At 40.6% G+C, this 17,817-nt stretch overlaps 1 protein-coding gene across 2 annotated transcripts in view; it reads left to right on the forward strand.

Annotated features, from left to right (window-relative positions):
* The window catches only part of LOC136864008 (regulator of nonsense transcripts 2), a 514,509-nt gene that overhangs the window by 138,583 nt on the left and 358,109 nt on the right, over nucleotides 1-17,817 (forward strand). For both annotated transcript variants that reach the window (XM_067140503.2, XM_067140504.2), the window contains exon 6: nucleotides 15,485-15,630. In XM_067140503.2, coding sequence (XP_066996604.2) covers nucleotides 15,485-15,630 — 146 coding nt within the window. The remainder of the gene's footprint in view (nucleotides 1-15,484; nucleotides 15,631-17,817) is intronic.

Here is a 17,817-nt window from a genome sequence, read left to right on the forward strand (position 1 = left end):
AAATCATGGAAATCACACTCTCTGAGTCTAATAGAGCTGTGACGGGTTCATTATTCACTTAGATTTTGAGAAATGGCACAAGCGCAGGGGCCTCTGCCGCAATTCTGAGGCATTCTTTAGGGCCTTCAAACGATAGATTACAGGAACCTTTACGCTCACCCGAGCTTTCGCTAGGTTCAACTGGGGCTGAGCCTTGGGAAGATGAACATACCTACTCAGCCGATGACACTAGTCACTTCCTGTTATTGGTGTTCGCGGAGGTTGCACTAGAAGTTGAGCAGGAGGGGATGCTATTGGCATTAATGCAATTCTTGGCAAGGCGAGTGAACGAGCCACATTTGAAACATCCTTGAGATGACCTTGCTCCATTCTTTGTCCCACTCTATTTTATCAGTGGGCACCTGTTGCACAAATGTTCCGTAGACCCACAAGCATAGCATTTGCGGGTGGTGAAGCTTCGGCGAGGTGGAGGCCAAAAACTATTAGAAGATGAAGGGGGCTCCTTTGCAACTCGTAAGGTGTCGGCATACCTTACTCCTTCTGATGACACCGCCATAGCCTCTAATTCTGCAAATGTTTGGGGACAAAACGCAAAACATAAGTAAGACCTATAAGGCGGAGAGATACCTTCCACAATAGTTTGCACTGTTTGGTTTTCCGAAAAGTGGAGTGCAAACACCCTGGTGTGGAATTTAACATCTTGGATAAAATCTGCAAGATTCTTATCCAATCGCTGTAATCTGAAATAAAACTTTTGTATTAAAGATGACATTGCCCTAGCCGGAATGAAATTTGCCAAAAGGTGGGTTTGGAAATCTTCTATGGATGATCTATCGGCTATGGCCTTAACTATTTTGTCCGAAAGGACGCCTATGGAATATGGGTACATGATTTGAAGAATTTGAGAATGAGAGAGGGAATTAGAGCGTGATCTTGAAATTCAATAAGGAACCTGAGAAATGAAATGACTTTGTTAGTGGAATTTACTGAAAATTTAGAAATGCCCTTCAGCAACATAGCCAATGGATGAGGCAGAATACTGAAACCAGGTGATATAATAGGTGACGCCTAGAGGGTTGAGAGGTCTCAAACACAGCATTGTTCAAAAAGAAGGGTGGAACCTGTTTGGGATGACCAGACTCAGTTTCCAATGTGGCTGATGTTTGTTGAGTTACCACAGATTTCCTACTTTCTACCACTTTGGAAGAATCCTCACTCGCTATTTTTATCACAGGGACTTGGTCGGTTTTGGGAACAGCTGACTAACCCTATTTGACATTTCTGGAAGATGTTCAACAAGATTACTAGCCTCCTTAGCTTGATCTTCTTTTAATTTTAGAAACAATAGGTCCCTAGCCCTGTTGTAAAATTGAAACAGTCTAGCCTGTACTTATTTAAGTTGGTTAGCAGATGGATCGCTTACTTCAATAAAATTCACAACAGACTAGCTTGGTGATATTGTCAGTGATGGTGGATAGAGCCTCATCAATTTCCTTTTCCCCAAAGACTGGGATACAAATAGGCAATTTTAGGGATTCTTTAAGTTTGGCAATATCTGCCACAAACGTGCCTCCAGATTGGACCTTCCTAATGAGGAGTTCATAAATCAATTCCTCCTTGCGCAAGTACCCAGGAGCGAGGACTTCACGAGGGCCAGACAGGGATTCTTTAAGTTTGGCAATATCTGCCACAAACGTGCCTCCAGATTGGACCTTTCTAATGAGGTGTTCATAAATCAATTCCTCCTTGCGCAAGTACCCAGGGCGAGGACTTCACGAGGGCCAGACATAATGATAGAAACTACAAATTTAGAAAAAATTCCCAGCGACCGAGAAAATTCTTGGAGTTCGGTGCGGATTCTATGTTTACCCGTCACAAGGGGCTTAATTTAGACCCATTCAACTACGCTCTGCTACCACTTGTTACAGAGATATCCGTGGAGCAGAAAGAGGTGAAAGAAGGTGCGGGTGTTGAATGGGTCTAACTACGATATCAGAAATTGAGTTAACACTTTAAATAAAAGTTATATTTCTATCAGAATTTCAAACTTAACAAATTTTTCACTCAGTGAAATAATGAGGTTACAGCTACAATGACAGTTTCAAAAATTGGAAAATTCAAGATTCAGATCTTCAATAATTCTGGGCTTCAAGCCCCTAGGTTACAAATTTACAATTTCAAAGTGGTATTATTTAGGCAACGGCAGAAATCCCCCAATTCAAGAGCACTTTGCTCCAACAAATTGACAGCCTTCCAGAGGCACTCCTCAGTATTACTGTACAGTAAACTAGAAAAGAGCTTACGTGCTCTCCAACACTCGTCCAATTTTAACCGCCCACTTACGGCAACATTACACAAAACTGTATGATCTCTGGCCTTTCAAGGCACAATTTACACTTACAATTTACACAGGGCTCTCGGCCTAAGAATACAGGGGCTAATCCCAAGCTACTGATGTGACTCGAATGAAAGTTACTTTAATACATTTCAGGAAAGAAAAACAGTACTAAATCGTAGTCACCTCAAACCAAGTTGAAGGGGAACTCTAGAGGGTAACGTACTCTCTATCCCCGATTTACAGTTTTAAGAATTTATGAAATTTTACAAGAAAAGGAAGAAGTTTATATCAAACTGTTTACATAGTCAGAAATTTGGACCTTCCCCTCGGATACATTTGCAGAGACAGGTAGAAAGATAGAATTTATGTGGCCGTTACCTGGCTGATGTTCTGCCTGCCGAAGAATGAGGCGCCCCTGCCTTAACACACACACTCAAAAAGACGACGATCAATGAGACAAGATAGCCAGAAAAGCCTCAGCTTATATGCCCGAAGGGGAGGTTCGAGAGGATTCTGGACTAGTCCAGACACACCCTCTCAATTTTATTGATAAATACAAAAGTTGCACTCAAAAAACCAAGAAGAATCCTGTGATAGGCTGAAAAATAATTATGGGAATTTTTAATTGGCCAGATTATAAACTGGCGGAAAGAAAAAAAAGTGTTGCCAACCCGAAAATAAATGAACCTAGATTCAGTTATGAAAACGTAGAAACACAAAACTTCTTTAAATTATAAGTTGGGCATGGATTTTTTAAAAATGCATATGCAAATGCATATTTTGAACAGTTCGCACCCGCGACACCACAATGAGGGAAAAGCAACGGAAGTAGAATAAGAAGAAGCGAGATTGATTATCTAAGATTTCTGAACAAAATTAAAAATCAAATGAACTCTATATATTGTACATCCCTTGGCAACACAAGAAGCCTTCCCTGATCAAGGAAAGTGCTTTCAGTGTCGCAGGTGGATAATGACCCTTTTCGCAACAACTATTTCCTTCTTTCTGACATTCAATCCATATGCAACTACATAAGTGGAATCAGGCAGTCTTTGCCAGAAGAATGTTCTAAGCAGTCAGTGCCAGAGTACAAGTATTGCCCAGTTACGTTCGTCGATGAAGAACGAACATTTTCAGCGTATAAATTAATTCTGTCTCACAACATTGAAAACTGTTGATAACTGACTGCCATGCATCATTTTGCAAGGAATGAAATATGATTATCAATTTAACACTGAGTTAAAATTGAATAACGCCCTTGGTAAGTATATTTTGTTTTATTTTTAGTGCATACTTTCGTGCATATTTTCAACATTTTTAGTGCATATTTTCAACATTTTTTGTGCATATGTGCATGCATATTTTTGGAGTTTTTAGTGCATATGAATTCGGGCGTTAATTATAAGTTCTTCCACCTTGCACCAGAATGCATGACCAGAGTTTCTGAAATGATATCTATGGAGGAAAGTTTAAACTTCTTGAAGTAAACACACACAAAGCAAATAAATCCAGTCAGTTTAGGCAACTTCACAATAACACAATTACTTAATACTTCAGTAGTGACATCTTCTGATTAAAGTTCCAACTTCATGTAGTAGCAATTTCACGTTTGGTTAGATAGATAGAGTTCTTTAAGGTGCATCTTTTGAATGCACGGAATTGAGGTGTACCTCCCGGTACTACAATTATTATAATAATAATAATAATAATTATTATTATTGCTAGTTGCATTACGTCGCACCGACACAGATAGGTCTTATGGCGATGGTGGAACAGGGAAGAGCTAGAAGTTGGAAGGAAGCGGCCGTGGCCTTAATTAAGGTACAGCCCCAGCATTTGCCTGGTGTGAAAATGAGAAACCACGCAAAACCATCTTCAGGGCTGCCGACAGTGGGGTTCGAACCTAGTATCTCCCGAATACTGGATACTGGCCGCACTTAAGTGACTGCAGCTATCAAGCTCTGTATATTTTTATTATTATTATTATTATTATTATTATTATTATTATTATTATTATTATTATTATTATGTACCTTCTTACAATACGTTTCTAAGAAATCATTTCCCCGTAATTGAGCTTTTACCCACATAAATCATATCAGGTCTTTTGCTCCTTGTCCACAACATGGCGTGAAGCACAGAATGCAAAGTGGGAAGAACACGCATAACAGTTTCAAGGGAACTGTTGTATTACCACCAGTAAGCCTAATACATAGCACTGTGAATAACTAAAGAATACCTGTAACCGACCAGCAAGTAACAGGGTAGGATTATCAATTCTGCATCTAAACGGTTACACCGGGCGAGTTGGCCGTGCGGTTAGGGGCGCACAGCTGTGAGCTTGCATCTGGGAGATAGTGGGTTTGAACCCCACTGTCGGCAGCCCTGAATATGGTTTTCCATGGTTTCCCATTTTCACACCAGGCAAATGCTGGGGCTGTACCTTAACTAAGGCCACTGCCGCTTCTTTCCCTCTCCTAGGTCTTCCCCATCCCATCGTCGCCATAAGACCTGTCTGTGCTGGTGCGACGCAAAGCAAATAGAAAAAAACTGTTACAAAATGATCACTTGAGCCTGCACAGGCATACACGTTTAAAGCGAGCTGCTATGCTTCCTAATCTCCATTAGCCAGTCAGAAGCCTCGAACCTACTACACTGGAATAGCAGGGGAGAGGTGATATTCCCACGTGGCGCGTCCCAGTTGGCGGATAGAGGGGTCCTAACCGAACCGGCTTGCCGGCAGACTTGAGGGAAATAAAATACCTCTCGTGGACCAAACGCACAACCCCCTGTGGGTGTGGGATGCAGACGAAGAAAACACCCACGGTATCCCCTGCCTGTAGTAAGAGGCGACTAAAAGGGGCGACCAAGGGATGATCAAATTAGAACCATGATACTACTTGTAATTAGTACCATCACACAGGGAACACCACGGGTTGGTTTGACTTGCGCGTAGTCCCACTATGTTGGGTACACAATATGTTTGTGATTAGTAGCGACAGTGAGTGCTCAGGATGCATTTTAGTACCTGTAATTCATACCACTATATGAGTGACACCATGGGTGAGCGACTATGATTAGTACCCACTATGTGAGGAACACCACAGGATAGTGCGAGTCCCTGTGGTTAGTCCACTTATTTTTTCATTGCCTGTATAGGTTTGCGTGCCTGTAAATAGCAACACAATGTGGGAAAAACCATAGGTCTTTGTTGCATGTGCGCATTGCGTTACCTGTAAGTAGTACCATAATGTGTGGAATACCGCTAGTCTACATTACTTTTGATTAGTACCACAACATGACAACTACCATAGTTGTACGTTCCTAGCGATAAGTACCATTATGAGGGGCCGATGACCTGGATTTTGGACCCGTTTAGACTACAAGCATCATCGATTCAGTATTGTGCTTTAGAAGTAGTCCCTTGGTCAGTAATACTATTGTTTACCGCTAGTTTATGGGAATGTGGGGCATTGCGGGTCAGATCCGCTGATTGTTTTAACTTCATATCCATCCATTCATTCTTCATCCACACGTTTTGAATTCTGGTCAGTGGAGGATTATGGATTTTTAATTGTCCTTACATTTCATCTCATTTTGTGCCATTAGGGGCCGATGACCTAGATGTTAGGCCTCTTTAAACAAAAAACATCATCATCATCATCATCATCATCACCAGTCAGAAACTCCCCAGTCCCTACCCATCCCTTGGTTACACTCAGACAGTTACGTTTGTATTAGGGTCTGCAGTGGAACATAATATTTCTGGAACAGCTTACTCTGATGGAATAGGATACATTATCATGTTATAATATGTAACTCCCATCTCTGCTGCCACCAGCACATGGTCCAGAGGTACACCCACCCCTCTGGAGTCACCTCCCACATCACATGACACTCTAGTGAGAAATCCTGGCCCACGAAATAAACCAGGTAAAAACCGGGCGAGTTGGCCGTGCGCGTAGAGGCGCGCGGCTGTGAGCTTGCATCCGGGAGATAGTAGGTTCGAATCCCACTATCGGCAGCCCTGAAGATGGTTTTCCGTGGTTTCCCATTTTCACACCAGGCAAATGCTGGGGCTGTACCTTAATTAAGGCCACGGCCGCTTCCTTCCAAATCCTAAGCCTTTCCTATCCCATCGTCGCCATAAGACCTATCCGTGTCGGTGCGACGTAAAGCCCCTAGCAAAAAAAAAAAAAAAAAAAAAAACCAGGTAAGAATGCAACGCCTATTATTTCTACTTGTTATTCACAATACAGGTTTGATCATTGTTACATACCTGCCAACTTTCCCGATTTAGGCGGGAGACTCCCGATTTTCGACAGTTTTTCCCGCCTCCCGATTATTCTATTATTTCTCCCGATTTTAGCTTATTTTTTGGTGAACTTCAAACATTTATTTTCAAATCCCGCCGTTTCAGCTTTTCTACGCCAGTGGCCGGTAGTCCTTCACTCATTGGCCGCTTGCAAACGAAACATCGACGTTTATGAATGCGAGAAATGTTCGCGAATGTGCGATGTTTATTGAAACCTTTATATCGCGACGCGTGTATCGATTGTCAATCTCTCGTTCTCGCGTTCTATGTTGGTGTTCGTTCACATCAGTCTAGTCGATTCCATTCTCTTTGGTCGATTCTAGAGACTCGTCGCTAGATATTGACTCATTGAATGTTTCATTGTAATTTAGTGACAGAATTTCAATGATAACTACTATAACTACTAGTGACTTTTCTAGAGATTTTACGAGCCATTTGGAGACAATTCAGACTAATTTTTATTTATCTCAATATAAATAAAACAAGAGTTTTGTCCGTACATTGCTCAGAATTTAAAAAGAATGATATTTGCGTACCGGTCGCGACCATCCATAGTAGGTAACAAGGGGATATGCACGTTTTAATTTTCCGTAATTTCTGTCTGTCTGTCTGTCTGTCTGTCTGTACGTACGTGCGTACGCACGCTCATCACGAGAAAACGGCTAAAGAGAATTTAATGAAAATCGGTATATAACGTCGGGGAATAAGTCGCTACAATCTAGGCCATAAATAATTTTATTCACGCTGAGTGAAATGGTAGTTTAGGGGAAGGCCTAAAATTTAATTCTCAAATGTTTATTTTATTATTGGCCCTATCGATAAATACTACACCGAGCTCGATAGCTGCAGTCGCTTAAGTGCGGCCAGTATCCAGTAATCGGGAGATCGTGGGTTCGAGCCCCACTGTCGGCAGCCCTGAAGATGGTTTTCCGTGGTTTCCCATTTTCACACCAGGCAAATGCCGGGGCTGTACCTTAATTAAGGCCACAGCCGCATCCTTCCACTTCCTAGGCATTTCCCATCCCGTCGTCGCCATAAGACCTATCTGTGTCGGTGCGACGTAAAGCAAATAGCAAAAAAAAAAAAAAAAAAAAAGAAGATAAATACTACATAACTAAGTTATATGTTATAAAATTTCCTATCATTTTTATTTTCACATTTTTACCGTACCGGCTATGATGATAGAGATATTCATGGATTCAGATTTTTTTGCTAAGTCCATATCAGCGCCGGGGTACGTGAATATGGGTGAACAGAATTTTATGTAAAGTCGCGGAATAAGGAACTACAATCTACGCTATAAATAATTTTATTCACTGTTCAAAATGGTAGTTTAGGGGAAGGTGCCAAAAATTTAATTTTTAATTACCTATCTTACTGGTCATATTGAAAAGTACTACATAACAAAAGTTACAGAGAACACAATTTCCGATTATTTATGTGTTATTAAGTTTTACCATACCGACTACAATAATATTGGTGGTGATGGTGATTAAATTGTGAAGATAAATGAGAAAAAAGTCATGAAGGAACAATTGCTTAAATAACACAAGAGGTTGTCATGAAAGAAAGGAGGACTCGCTTGACATTAGATGCCCTAAATCACAGATTTGGAAGGAAACTAAGTGTAAAGGCCTCCAATATAGAAAGCTCATAAAATTGATCAGCAATAACATTACATTGACCATTGTTTGTTGTGATGTGCTTTATGTATTCTGCTGTCATTTATCTCCGATAGATAGGATTTCTGCTGCGTATTGAGTATAACAGCCTGTCTGAATATTGGTGGGAAGTAGCTGGGGAGTGGGGAGTTAGATCTCTCTCTTCTTTAGCATGCCATTCCTCTGGTTCATAAATTTTCTGATACTACTGGTACGTAACACACTAGATCAGCATAGTATTCCAGCTATTCAATCCCTACTCTGAGGCAGTGGTTGGAATGAGCAGTGTGCACACTTAAACGGAATAATTACACAGGAGTATTCGCGGCTGTCTGCAGCCTGGTCATTCTAGCTTTGAAACTTTTGAACTGTTAGATCGCCACCATAGTACATTTCGCTAAATGTGAGAAAATGTGCTGTTTTCATTTTATTGAATATTTCCTATGACAACATTGCTTTTTATCGCAACATTCATACTGGCGTCATTGTAATGACCTATGTTGACTTTTGTTGGGAAAACTATAAGGACAGTCTTTCTGAGAATTCCGTAGAGAAGCACGGGCTCATCAGCTTGTTATTTGATCCAAATAGCATTGCGCTTTGCATAATCGCACGGGCACTTGGTGCAATATGTTAATCTATGCATTTGCTAAGCAGCCTAATGGCATCTAAGTGCATGACTGATTCACACATGCATTCATACTATTTTCAGCAGGCTTATCAGAGACCGATCATCTCACTCACATACTTTCTGTGAGGGAATAGAGATGTGTAATTTTTAGCCTTGTAGCCTCGTATAGCTACAATGGGGCTTTGAGACAATAAGTATTATAAATATATTGTAGTACTGTATTGTGCAAGACATGTAGAATAAGCAGTTTTGATCAATTGTACCTCCTGATTTCTCTTGATTTTCATATCAAAATCTCCTGATTTTTGGTTTTGTAAAGTTGGCAGGTATGATTGTTAGTGAGAGACACTAATAAGTATGCCTCAACATTCCTCTCCATACACAGAGATTATTTAGCCAACCACCCTTACAGAAGGTGTAAAAAGTGGAAGGATGTGACTGTTAAAATCTTGAAAAAGTTTATTTCAGTGTGTTTGAGTATGGGACAAACATTTAGAAGGAATCATGAACATCACTGGAACCAAGCACCATGAAAAAAATAGATTATTTCTCCAGAACCATGTCTTTGAAAGTGTTTGAATTTAGAAGCATATTTCTTCATATAAATTCTAATGAGCCCATTTCACTTGGCCAAACTGGATTTGACTCTTGGCACAAAGTTGGGCCTTTTATGTATCATATGAACACGAAGTTCAAACATCGTAAGAATGGGTACACAATAGGTTTGTGATTAGTAGCGACAGTGAGTGCTCAGGATGCATTTTACAGTACCTGTGATTTTGTACCCGTTTAGACTACAAGCATCATCGATTCAGTATTGTGCTTTAGAAGCAGCCCCTTGGTCAGTAATACTATTGTTTACTGCTAGTTTATGGGAATGTGCAGTGGAGGATTGTCAGTGTCAGAACAACTTATACATGTAGATGAATCAATGAGAGGGGTGAAGAATCATTGTATTTACGAGGATTGGGGCAAAAGTCATGGCAACTATTTTTTTTCCTTGTAGATACGTGAACGGATCACAAACGTATATGTGTTGTGTGGAAATTCTCTAGGCATAGTGTGTATGCAGAACAGCAGACGGCTCTTTGATAGCTGGTAGTAGCGCAGCGAGGGCTGTGAAATCAGTCAGTTGGTGAGTGTCTTGCGAGATGGAAGTAACCCGTGTTGAGCAGCGCGCTTACATCAAAATAGCCGTTCTATGAGGGTGAAATGCGATGGAATGTCACAGTGAATTAGTGGAAGCCCTTGGAAATAATGCCCTACCATACCGTACAGTAGCACGGTGGGCAGGAAAGTTTCAGCAAGGACGTGTGTCTACCAGTGATGAGCAACGTTTGGGACGACCTGTCAGTGTGCGGACCGACATGGCACGTGCCGTTATCGAGCAGCTCCTAGATGAAGACAGACAATGGACGCTACTGTAGTTAGAGAGGGCAAGTGGCATAGAGAAATACACCGTCCACAGGATATTGCGTAATGAGCTGCAAGTGCGCAAAATCGCATCGCAGCGGGTACTGCATGCACTGACGTAAGTTCAAAGGTGGATGCGCTATACAATATACTCTGACCACCTTGCACGCTGGCAACAGGACGGCGATCAATTCTTGTCACGAATAGTTGCCATCGATGAATTTTGGGCCAGGGCATACGAACCAGAACTGAAACATCAATCCACGGAGTGGTGACATGCTGGATCACCAAGGAGGCAGAAGGTCCTTCAGAATCCTTCCCCAGTCAAATTGATGGTGATCGTATGACGTCAGGGGTGTCATTGTTTGCCACTTTGTTCCACATGGCAGAACAGTGACCACACAGTACTACAGACTTCCTGGTGTGACAGGTACGACGTGGCGTTCAGGAGAAACGTCCAGATCTTGTGGACAGTGCAATAATCCTGCACGACAATGCAAAACCACATAAAGCAGAGTGTGTAGGGCGGCTAATGCGAAGTTGGGGATGGGAAGAATTAGAGCACCCACCGTACTCTCCCGACATTTCGCCTTGTGACTTTGATCTCGTTCAAAAGATTAAGGAACCACTACGTGGTAGGCTATACCTTTTCTGGCGAGATGTAGTGTTTACAGTGCACTATGTCTTCTGGCATGGGCTTTCATTGACCTATCTCAGTCTCATCCTTGGCTTTGACAATATGAAAGTGACTGAGGTATGAGTGATGCTAGTAATACCATTGCTTATGCAGCCAGTCCCTGTTATGAATGGTGTGAAAATATCGCTCATAGGGTCGGTTAGTGCATGCATTTCAGTGGGCTTGGCAGACTGATATGTAATAGCAGCGGCTAGCTTGGTGAGGAAAGCAACGGGAAACTACCTCACTCCTCATTTCCCTAGTACGCCTCTTCAGTGACGCCTAGGCTATTTATGACAACTGTTGGCGGAGCTGCAGAGGATCAAACCAGCCTTCGGGCGAATACCCAACATACGTACACGTGGTAGGCGGTTTTCAACCCAAGAGGACATTGCTAATGCTGTGCGCCAGCAGGTGACCCGATTCGCACATGATGCGGCAAATGCTGAGGCAGATGGTATTCAGCGCCTCACACATCGTTGGCAGCGTGTGGTGTCAGTAGCAGGGGACTACTTTGAGGGTCTTTAGGCCCAGGTTTGTCATGTCAACTTTATGTGTACTGTGTTGTCACTCTTTTGCACCGGGAAGGCCATATTGCCCTGTATTGTACCGTAATAAATTACTGTGTTACGATATTTCAGTGCTATTCATTGTCCACACATGTAGTTAACACCGTGTCCTTTTGTCTGTGTATGTCACATTTTCCAACTGGACTGGTATCTTCAAGAAAATAAATAGTTGCCATGACTTTTGCCCCAACCCTTGTATTTACAGTGTATGCCAAATGAGCATCATTCAAGATTTGGTTTGAAGAAGTTTCAGCTGTGTGAAAGTCGTACCGGTTACATGATGCAAATGGAACTTTACAGTGGGAAAGCTTTTTTTGAAAGAAGGAACCCAGAACTTGCTCATCAGATGGTCGTGGAATTAGTAGATGACAGCTATGTATGTGGGAAGGGATATCGCTTCATTGCCGACAATTTCTATACAAAAATTATCTTGGCATAGGCTCTGTATCAAAAAGACGTTATGTTGACTGGAACAATTAGAAGTAGGCTAATTCTTAACCCATCCGCATCTGCCTCCTCCTATAGCAGAAAGGGCTTGGAAACCATGAATTTTCACATAATTTGTTCAGTTTGTAGACCTCTGAATAAATCGGCATAAATTCCGTACATATTGACATAATTCAAGTTTCTTTACAGAAAAAGGGTTGTGAAACAATAGTTATATACCGGTATATAATTTATACACTTACATGGAATAGGTTCCTTGTTATTTGGAGTCCGGGATTCAAAAGTCAGTAGAGCTTTTTTTGTGTGGTATGGCTGGAAATGCTCCAGACACAATGGAATTTTGCAGGAGTCACATTGCCATGTACTTTCCCTTCTGGTCTTCTGTTTTCGACATGCAACACAGCGTTTTGCAGTTTTAGTTTCTTTGGCTTCTGTTGAGGGGGATCTTGACAGGAAAATGTTGGCCATTCAGTTGTGACTGCAATTCTCCAGGTGTAGCTGCCTGTAACTTGACAACGTCTTCTTTGAAGTAATTGGCAATCATTTCATCAGCAAGTTTCTGTTTGAACACTTGAAATGTTTTGTCTGTATTCCCATTCACTAGTCTGTGCAACACGTAGGCATTGAGCAGCATCATGTGAATCAAATAAAAGAATATTTTCTTGTACGCTTTACTGTACCTGCGCATAACGTGGAACTGACTCAGAAGTTGATCTCCAAGGTCCACTCCCCCCATTCCCCTTGTGTAACCTAAAGCAGCAGTAGGCTTTATTTTCTTTGAACCTGATTTACGATTGACCTTCCCAGATTTGGCAAAATCAAGAGAATGCATTATTGTTAGTAAGTACACTTCTTTCTTGTCCTTCCACCTGATTGCAGTAATATTGTTGGTGTAGTAAGCCATTCCTTCACCTGCTTCTAAGCAAACCTTACCAAAGTCTTTCGGCATGTTTCTCCTGTTATTTTTGTGATAATTTGCTTATGTTTCTCCTGTCCGGTACACACTGTTCCGCACACGTTCGTCCCTGCATTATAAAGTCTGTAGAGCAAATTGGGTGAACTGTACCAATTATCCATATAAAGGGAGTAGTCTTTTTTCAGAAGACCATTTGTCTGTATCATGCCCATCACTACTTTTTTACTAACAAGTGTATTATCATCTTTGTCCTTACCTACATTAATTTTGAAATCACATATATATGTGTTGCTGGAGTCCGCTAGTTTGTAAAATTTGACACCAAACTTTGCTCCCTTGGACTAGTACTGTATAAAATGTAACCTTCCCCTGCATTTCATCAGTGGATTCATCTGTATTTTTAGCACTCATAGGAGTATAGACTGATCGAAATGTTGCTAACGTCATATCAACCACTGGTCTTATTTTTCGTAATGGATATGGCATGTCATTATTATTCATTATTATTTATTATCCATAAAATGTAGGTATTTATTTATGGCTAAAAATCTATTTTGAGGCATAATAGTTCTGAAGTAAGGTGTGTTAATACTTCCTTCTGTGTTCCAGTAACTCAGAAGTCTATTTTTCTGTACCAGACCCATCAAAATCACGAGTGCAAAATATACCCTGAGTTCGTCAGATGATGATTTTATAAACTGGCTATCACTAGACTCGAACTTGTTGGTTTGATCTACTATATAATCAACGAAATTATCATTCATGTACAAAGCAAGTATTGCCACCCTGCTAACACCAGCCGGTAAATTCACTCCAGGATCCAAGCCACTAACTCCAGTAAATGGGTGCTGTGTTGGTGTCACAAGCTTTTTCTCCCAATCCCATTCAATGACGTCCCCGAAACTGCAACCAGTGTCTTGCATAATTTTATCTGCCACTGACGTTGTGTTGTCAAGTTCCATTTCACATTCACTTGCTGTTGCATCGCAAGGATTCAAAAGTATATGCATGTTATCACCAGGATCTTCCTCATCATCACTACTACTATAATGAGCCTAGAAGTTCGAAATAATGCATTAATTCTTCATCATCCCTGCCACTAATGAACACATGCTTCTGTTTATCAGCCATTGTTTCCAAACAGTTTGGTTCAGAGATTGCAAGTACTTTTACAAGCACCACTCAAATGAAATAGTTCTTAAATCAGCCCTCAGGGTGCAGACTATCTCATCTCTGGTAAACAGCTGTTAAGAACTGCCAAGTAGTTGAACAGGTCTACCAACTGAAAGCAGCATATCTCATTATTGGTGGACAAATGAGTGCTGCATACTAGTACGCTTATGGCTACAGAGCCCTTTGTCGCGTCAGCATACTGGTACGCTTACTAATGCTGTTGGGTTAAGAACCCCCACATGATCTGATAAATTCTAGGTACAAACCACCTGAAACCATGTATTACTGGAAAAATTTTCTTCTGACCATGGTTTTCAAAGAAAAGAAAGGTTGTAAGACAGTTTTCCTGCTGTTGACTTGTACATATGCTGAGGACCTGCCAGTTATGAGTAGAAGTGGGAAAGAAACTGTAAAACCTCTAATGATTATGATCTACAATAAGGGAATGAGTGGTTTTGACCTGTGTGATAAAAACATTCATCACATAAAGTGCAAAAGACCAACCAGACATTACTGGAAGAAATTTTTTTAGACATGGCTTTCCAGAATGCTTACATAATCTATCAACAAAATGCTGCTCCACCAATAATGGACAAGTACAGTTTTGTTGTGTCAGTTATTAAAGATCTTGTATCTTATTAGCCAGTACCTCAGGCTCCAGTTCTGAGTGGTGATGGTGATCGGACCTTAGGCTGCCAGGTCGACAAGAAAGCTTGTGATTGTGTGTCGTGTGGCCATACAATGAACAGAGGAAGATCTATCTACTGGTGTATCTGGTTGTAATGTGGGAGTTCATGGACCATGCTGGTCTCATCTAGAACATTACTACAGGAGCAGCCCTAGGGAGAAGAGGAGCAAGGTGTAGACAGGCCAACATATATGGGGGAATATATTTTTTGTTATCCATTGAACAAATATTATTGCATAGATTTGTAACTTTGTAACATATTATGTACATATATGTGCATCATTTTATATATATTGTATTTTGTGTTTCATGCTTCATTTCATATTTTAGGTTGTTAGAATTTTGACATTGCTCATGAAATAATAATTCCACCATTTTCATATCTCAAAATATTTTTTTTAAACAAACCTCACTGAAAAGTTAATGTTACATTCTGAGTCTGTGACTTATTATCTTTTCAATGATATGCAACAGTGCCATGGAACATTTTTCACAATAGGATGAAAATAAGAATCCACTTGGTAGGTAAATATCACACAAAATGGCTGCCGGCAGAGAATTTAACAGAGCCAGTTCTAGAGTTAAAGAACCCATTTAAAGAGCATTCATTATTCTGACACTCAGGGTCTCCAGAGACTTATAGCTGTCATGTTACAGGGTTAATTCCTCGGAAACACAGAGAACTATCAGAAAAATACAACATTCCTGTTCCACGGTATAAATTGCTACCTAAGGAAAAGCAGCGGAATGTAAAAGCTTTACTGAAAGATTACTTCAACTCACTCTGCAAGCATCTTTTGAAGGTAAGTTAAGAATTTTTTAAAATTTTTTTTTTAGTAATATACTCCTGAACCAGAAACTTATCTCTCCTAATATTTTGTTCGAAAGGCTTGCAGCTTGCATGACTGTCCATTACTGTCACTTTATAGAAAGAATAATCATCAAATACAAACATCGCCAAAAACCACACGTAAGAAAGAAATACCCAAATCCTCGACTTTTTCCACCTTCACATTCAATAAGGAAATCTACAAAGTTACGTAATATCTTTAACAAACGTAGCGTAAAAATAGCTTTTAAAACCAACAACAAAAAGGCAGATATTCTATCATCTGCGGCGTATGGCTTTTAGTGCCGGGAGTGTCCGAGGACAAGTTCGGCTCGCCAGATGCAGGTCTTCTGATTTGACTCCCGTAGGCGACCTGCGTGTTGTGATGAGGATGAAATGATGATGAAGACGACACATACACCCAGCCCCTGTGCCAGAGAAATTAACCAATTAAGGTTAAAAAAGCGACTTTGCTGGGAATCGAACCCGGGACCCCTGTGACCAAAGGCCAGCACACTAACCGTTTAGCCATGGAGTCGGGCTCTATCATCTGTCAATAGGATCAACAGATTTTTAAAATCGGGGGTCTATAGGATCAAATGCAACACCTGTAATATTTCGTATGTAGGGCAGACCGGGAGGAATTTCAGTATTAGGTATTTAGAACATACCAATGTCATAAGATACAATAAATTCTTGGCAGTCGGCCAGCATATGTCTGATTGCAATCATAATTTCACCAGTATTGAACATTCAATCAATCAATCAATCAATCAATCAATCAGTCAGTCAATACTGATCTGCATTTAGGGCAGTTGCCCAGGTGGCAGATTCCCTATCTGTTGTTTTCCTAGCCTTTTCCTAAATTATTTCAAAGAAAGTGAAAATTTATTGAACATTTCACTTGGTAAGTTATTCCAATCCCTAACTCCCCTTCATATAAACAAATATTTGCCCCAATTTGTCCTCTTGAATTCCAACTTTATCTTCATATTGTGATCTTTCCTACTTTTAAAGACACCACTCAAACTATTGATGTCCTCCCATGCCATCACTCCGCTGACAGCACGGAACATACCACTTAGAAAAGTCTAAATTCTCATGGAGGGAATTAGATATTTTTCACCAATAGAGCATGTGAAAAATGTCAAAAACATATCAGATCTATTAATAGAGAAAATGCCTGAAAAGTCTTATATCTGATATGTTTTTGACATACCACTTAGTCGAGCAGCTCATCTCCTTTCACCCAAGTCTTCCCAGCCCAAACTTTGCAACATTTTTGTAACGCTACTCTTTTGTCGGAAATCACCCAGAACAAATCGGGCTGCTTTTCTTTGGATTTTTTCTAGTTCTTGAATCAGGTAATCCTGGTGAGGGTCCCATACACTGGAACCATACTCTAGATGGGGTCTTACCAGAGACTTATATGCCCTCTCCTTTACATCCTTACTACAACCCCTAAACATCCTCATAACCATGTGCAGAGATCTGTACCCTTTATTAACAATATTTATGTGATTACCCCAATGAAGATCTTTCCTTATATTAACAGCAAGATACTTGCAATGATCCCCAGAAGCATCTTTCACCCCCATCAACGCAGTAATTAAAACTCAGAGGACTTTTCCTATTTGTGAAACTCACAACCTGACTTTTAACCCCGTTTATCAACATAGCATTGCCTGCTGTCCATCTCACAACATTTTCGAGGTCACGTTGCACATGCTCACAATCTTGTAACTTATTTATTACTCTATACAGAATAACATCATCTGCATAAGACCTTACCTCTGATTCCACTCCTTTACTCATATCATTTATATGTATAAGAAAACATAAATGTCCAATAATACTGCCTTGAGGAATTCCCCTCTTAATTATTACAGGGTCAGATAAAGCTTCGTCTACTCTAATTCTCTAAGATCTATTTTCTAGAAATATAGCCACCCATTCAGTCACTCTTTTGTCTAGTCCAATTGTACTAATTTTTGCCAGTAGTCTGCCGTGATCTACCCTATCAGATCAGGTCAATCGCGATACAGTCCATATGACCTCCTGAATCCAAGATATCTGCTATATTTTGCTGGAATCCTACAAGTTGAGCTTCAATGTAATAACCTTTCCTAAACCCGAATTGCCTTCTATCGAGCCAGTTATT

This window comes from Anabrus simplex, chromosome 2, assembly GCF_040414725.1.
Source record: "Anabrus simplex isolate iqAnaSimp1 chromosome 2, ASM4041472v1, whole genome shotgun sequence".
Classification (NCBI taxonomy): domain Eukaryota; kingdom Metazoa; phylum Arthropoda; class Insecta; order Orthoptera; family Tettigoniidae; genus Anabrus; species Anabrus simplex.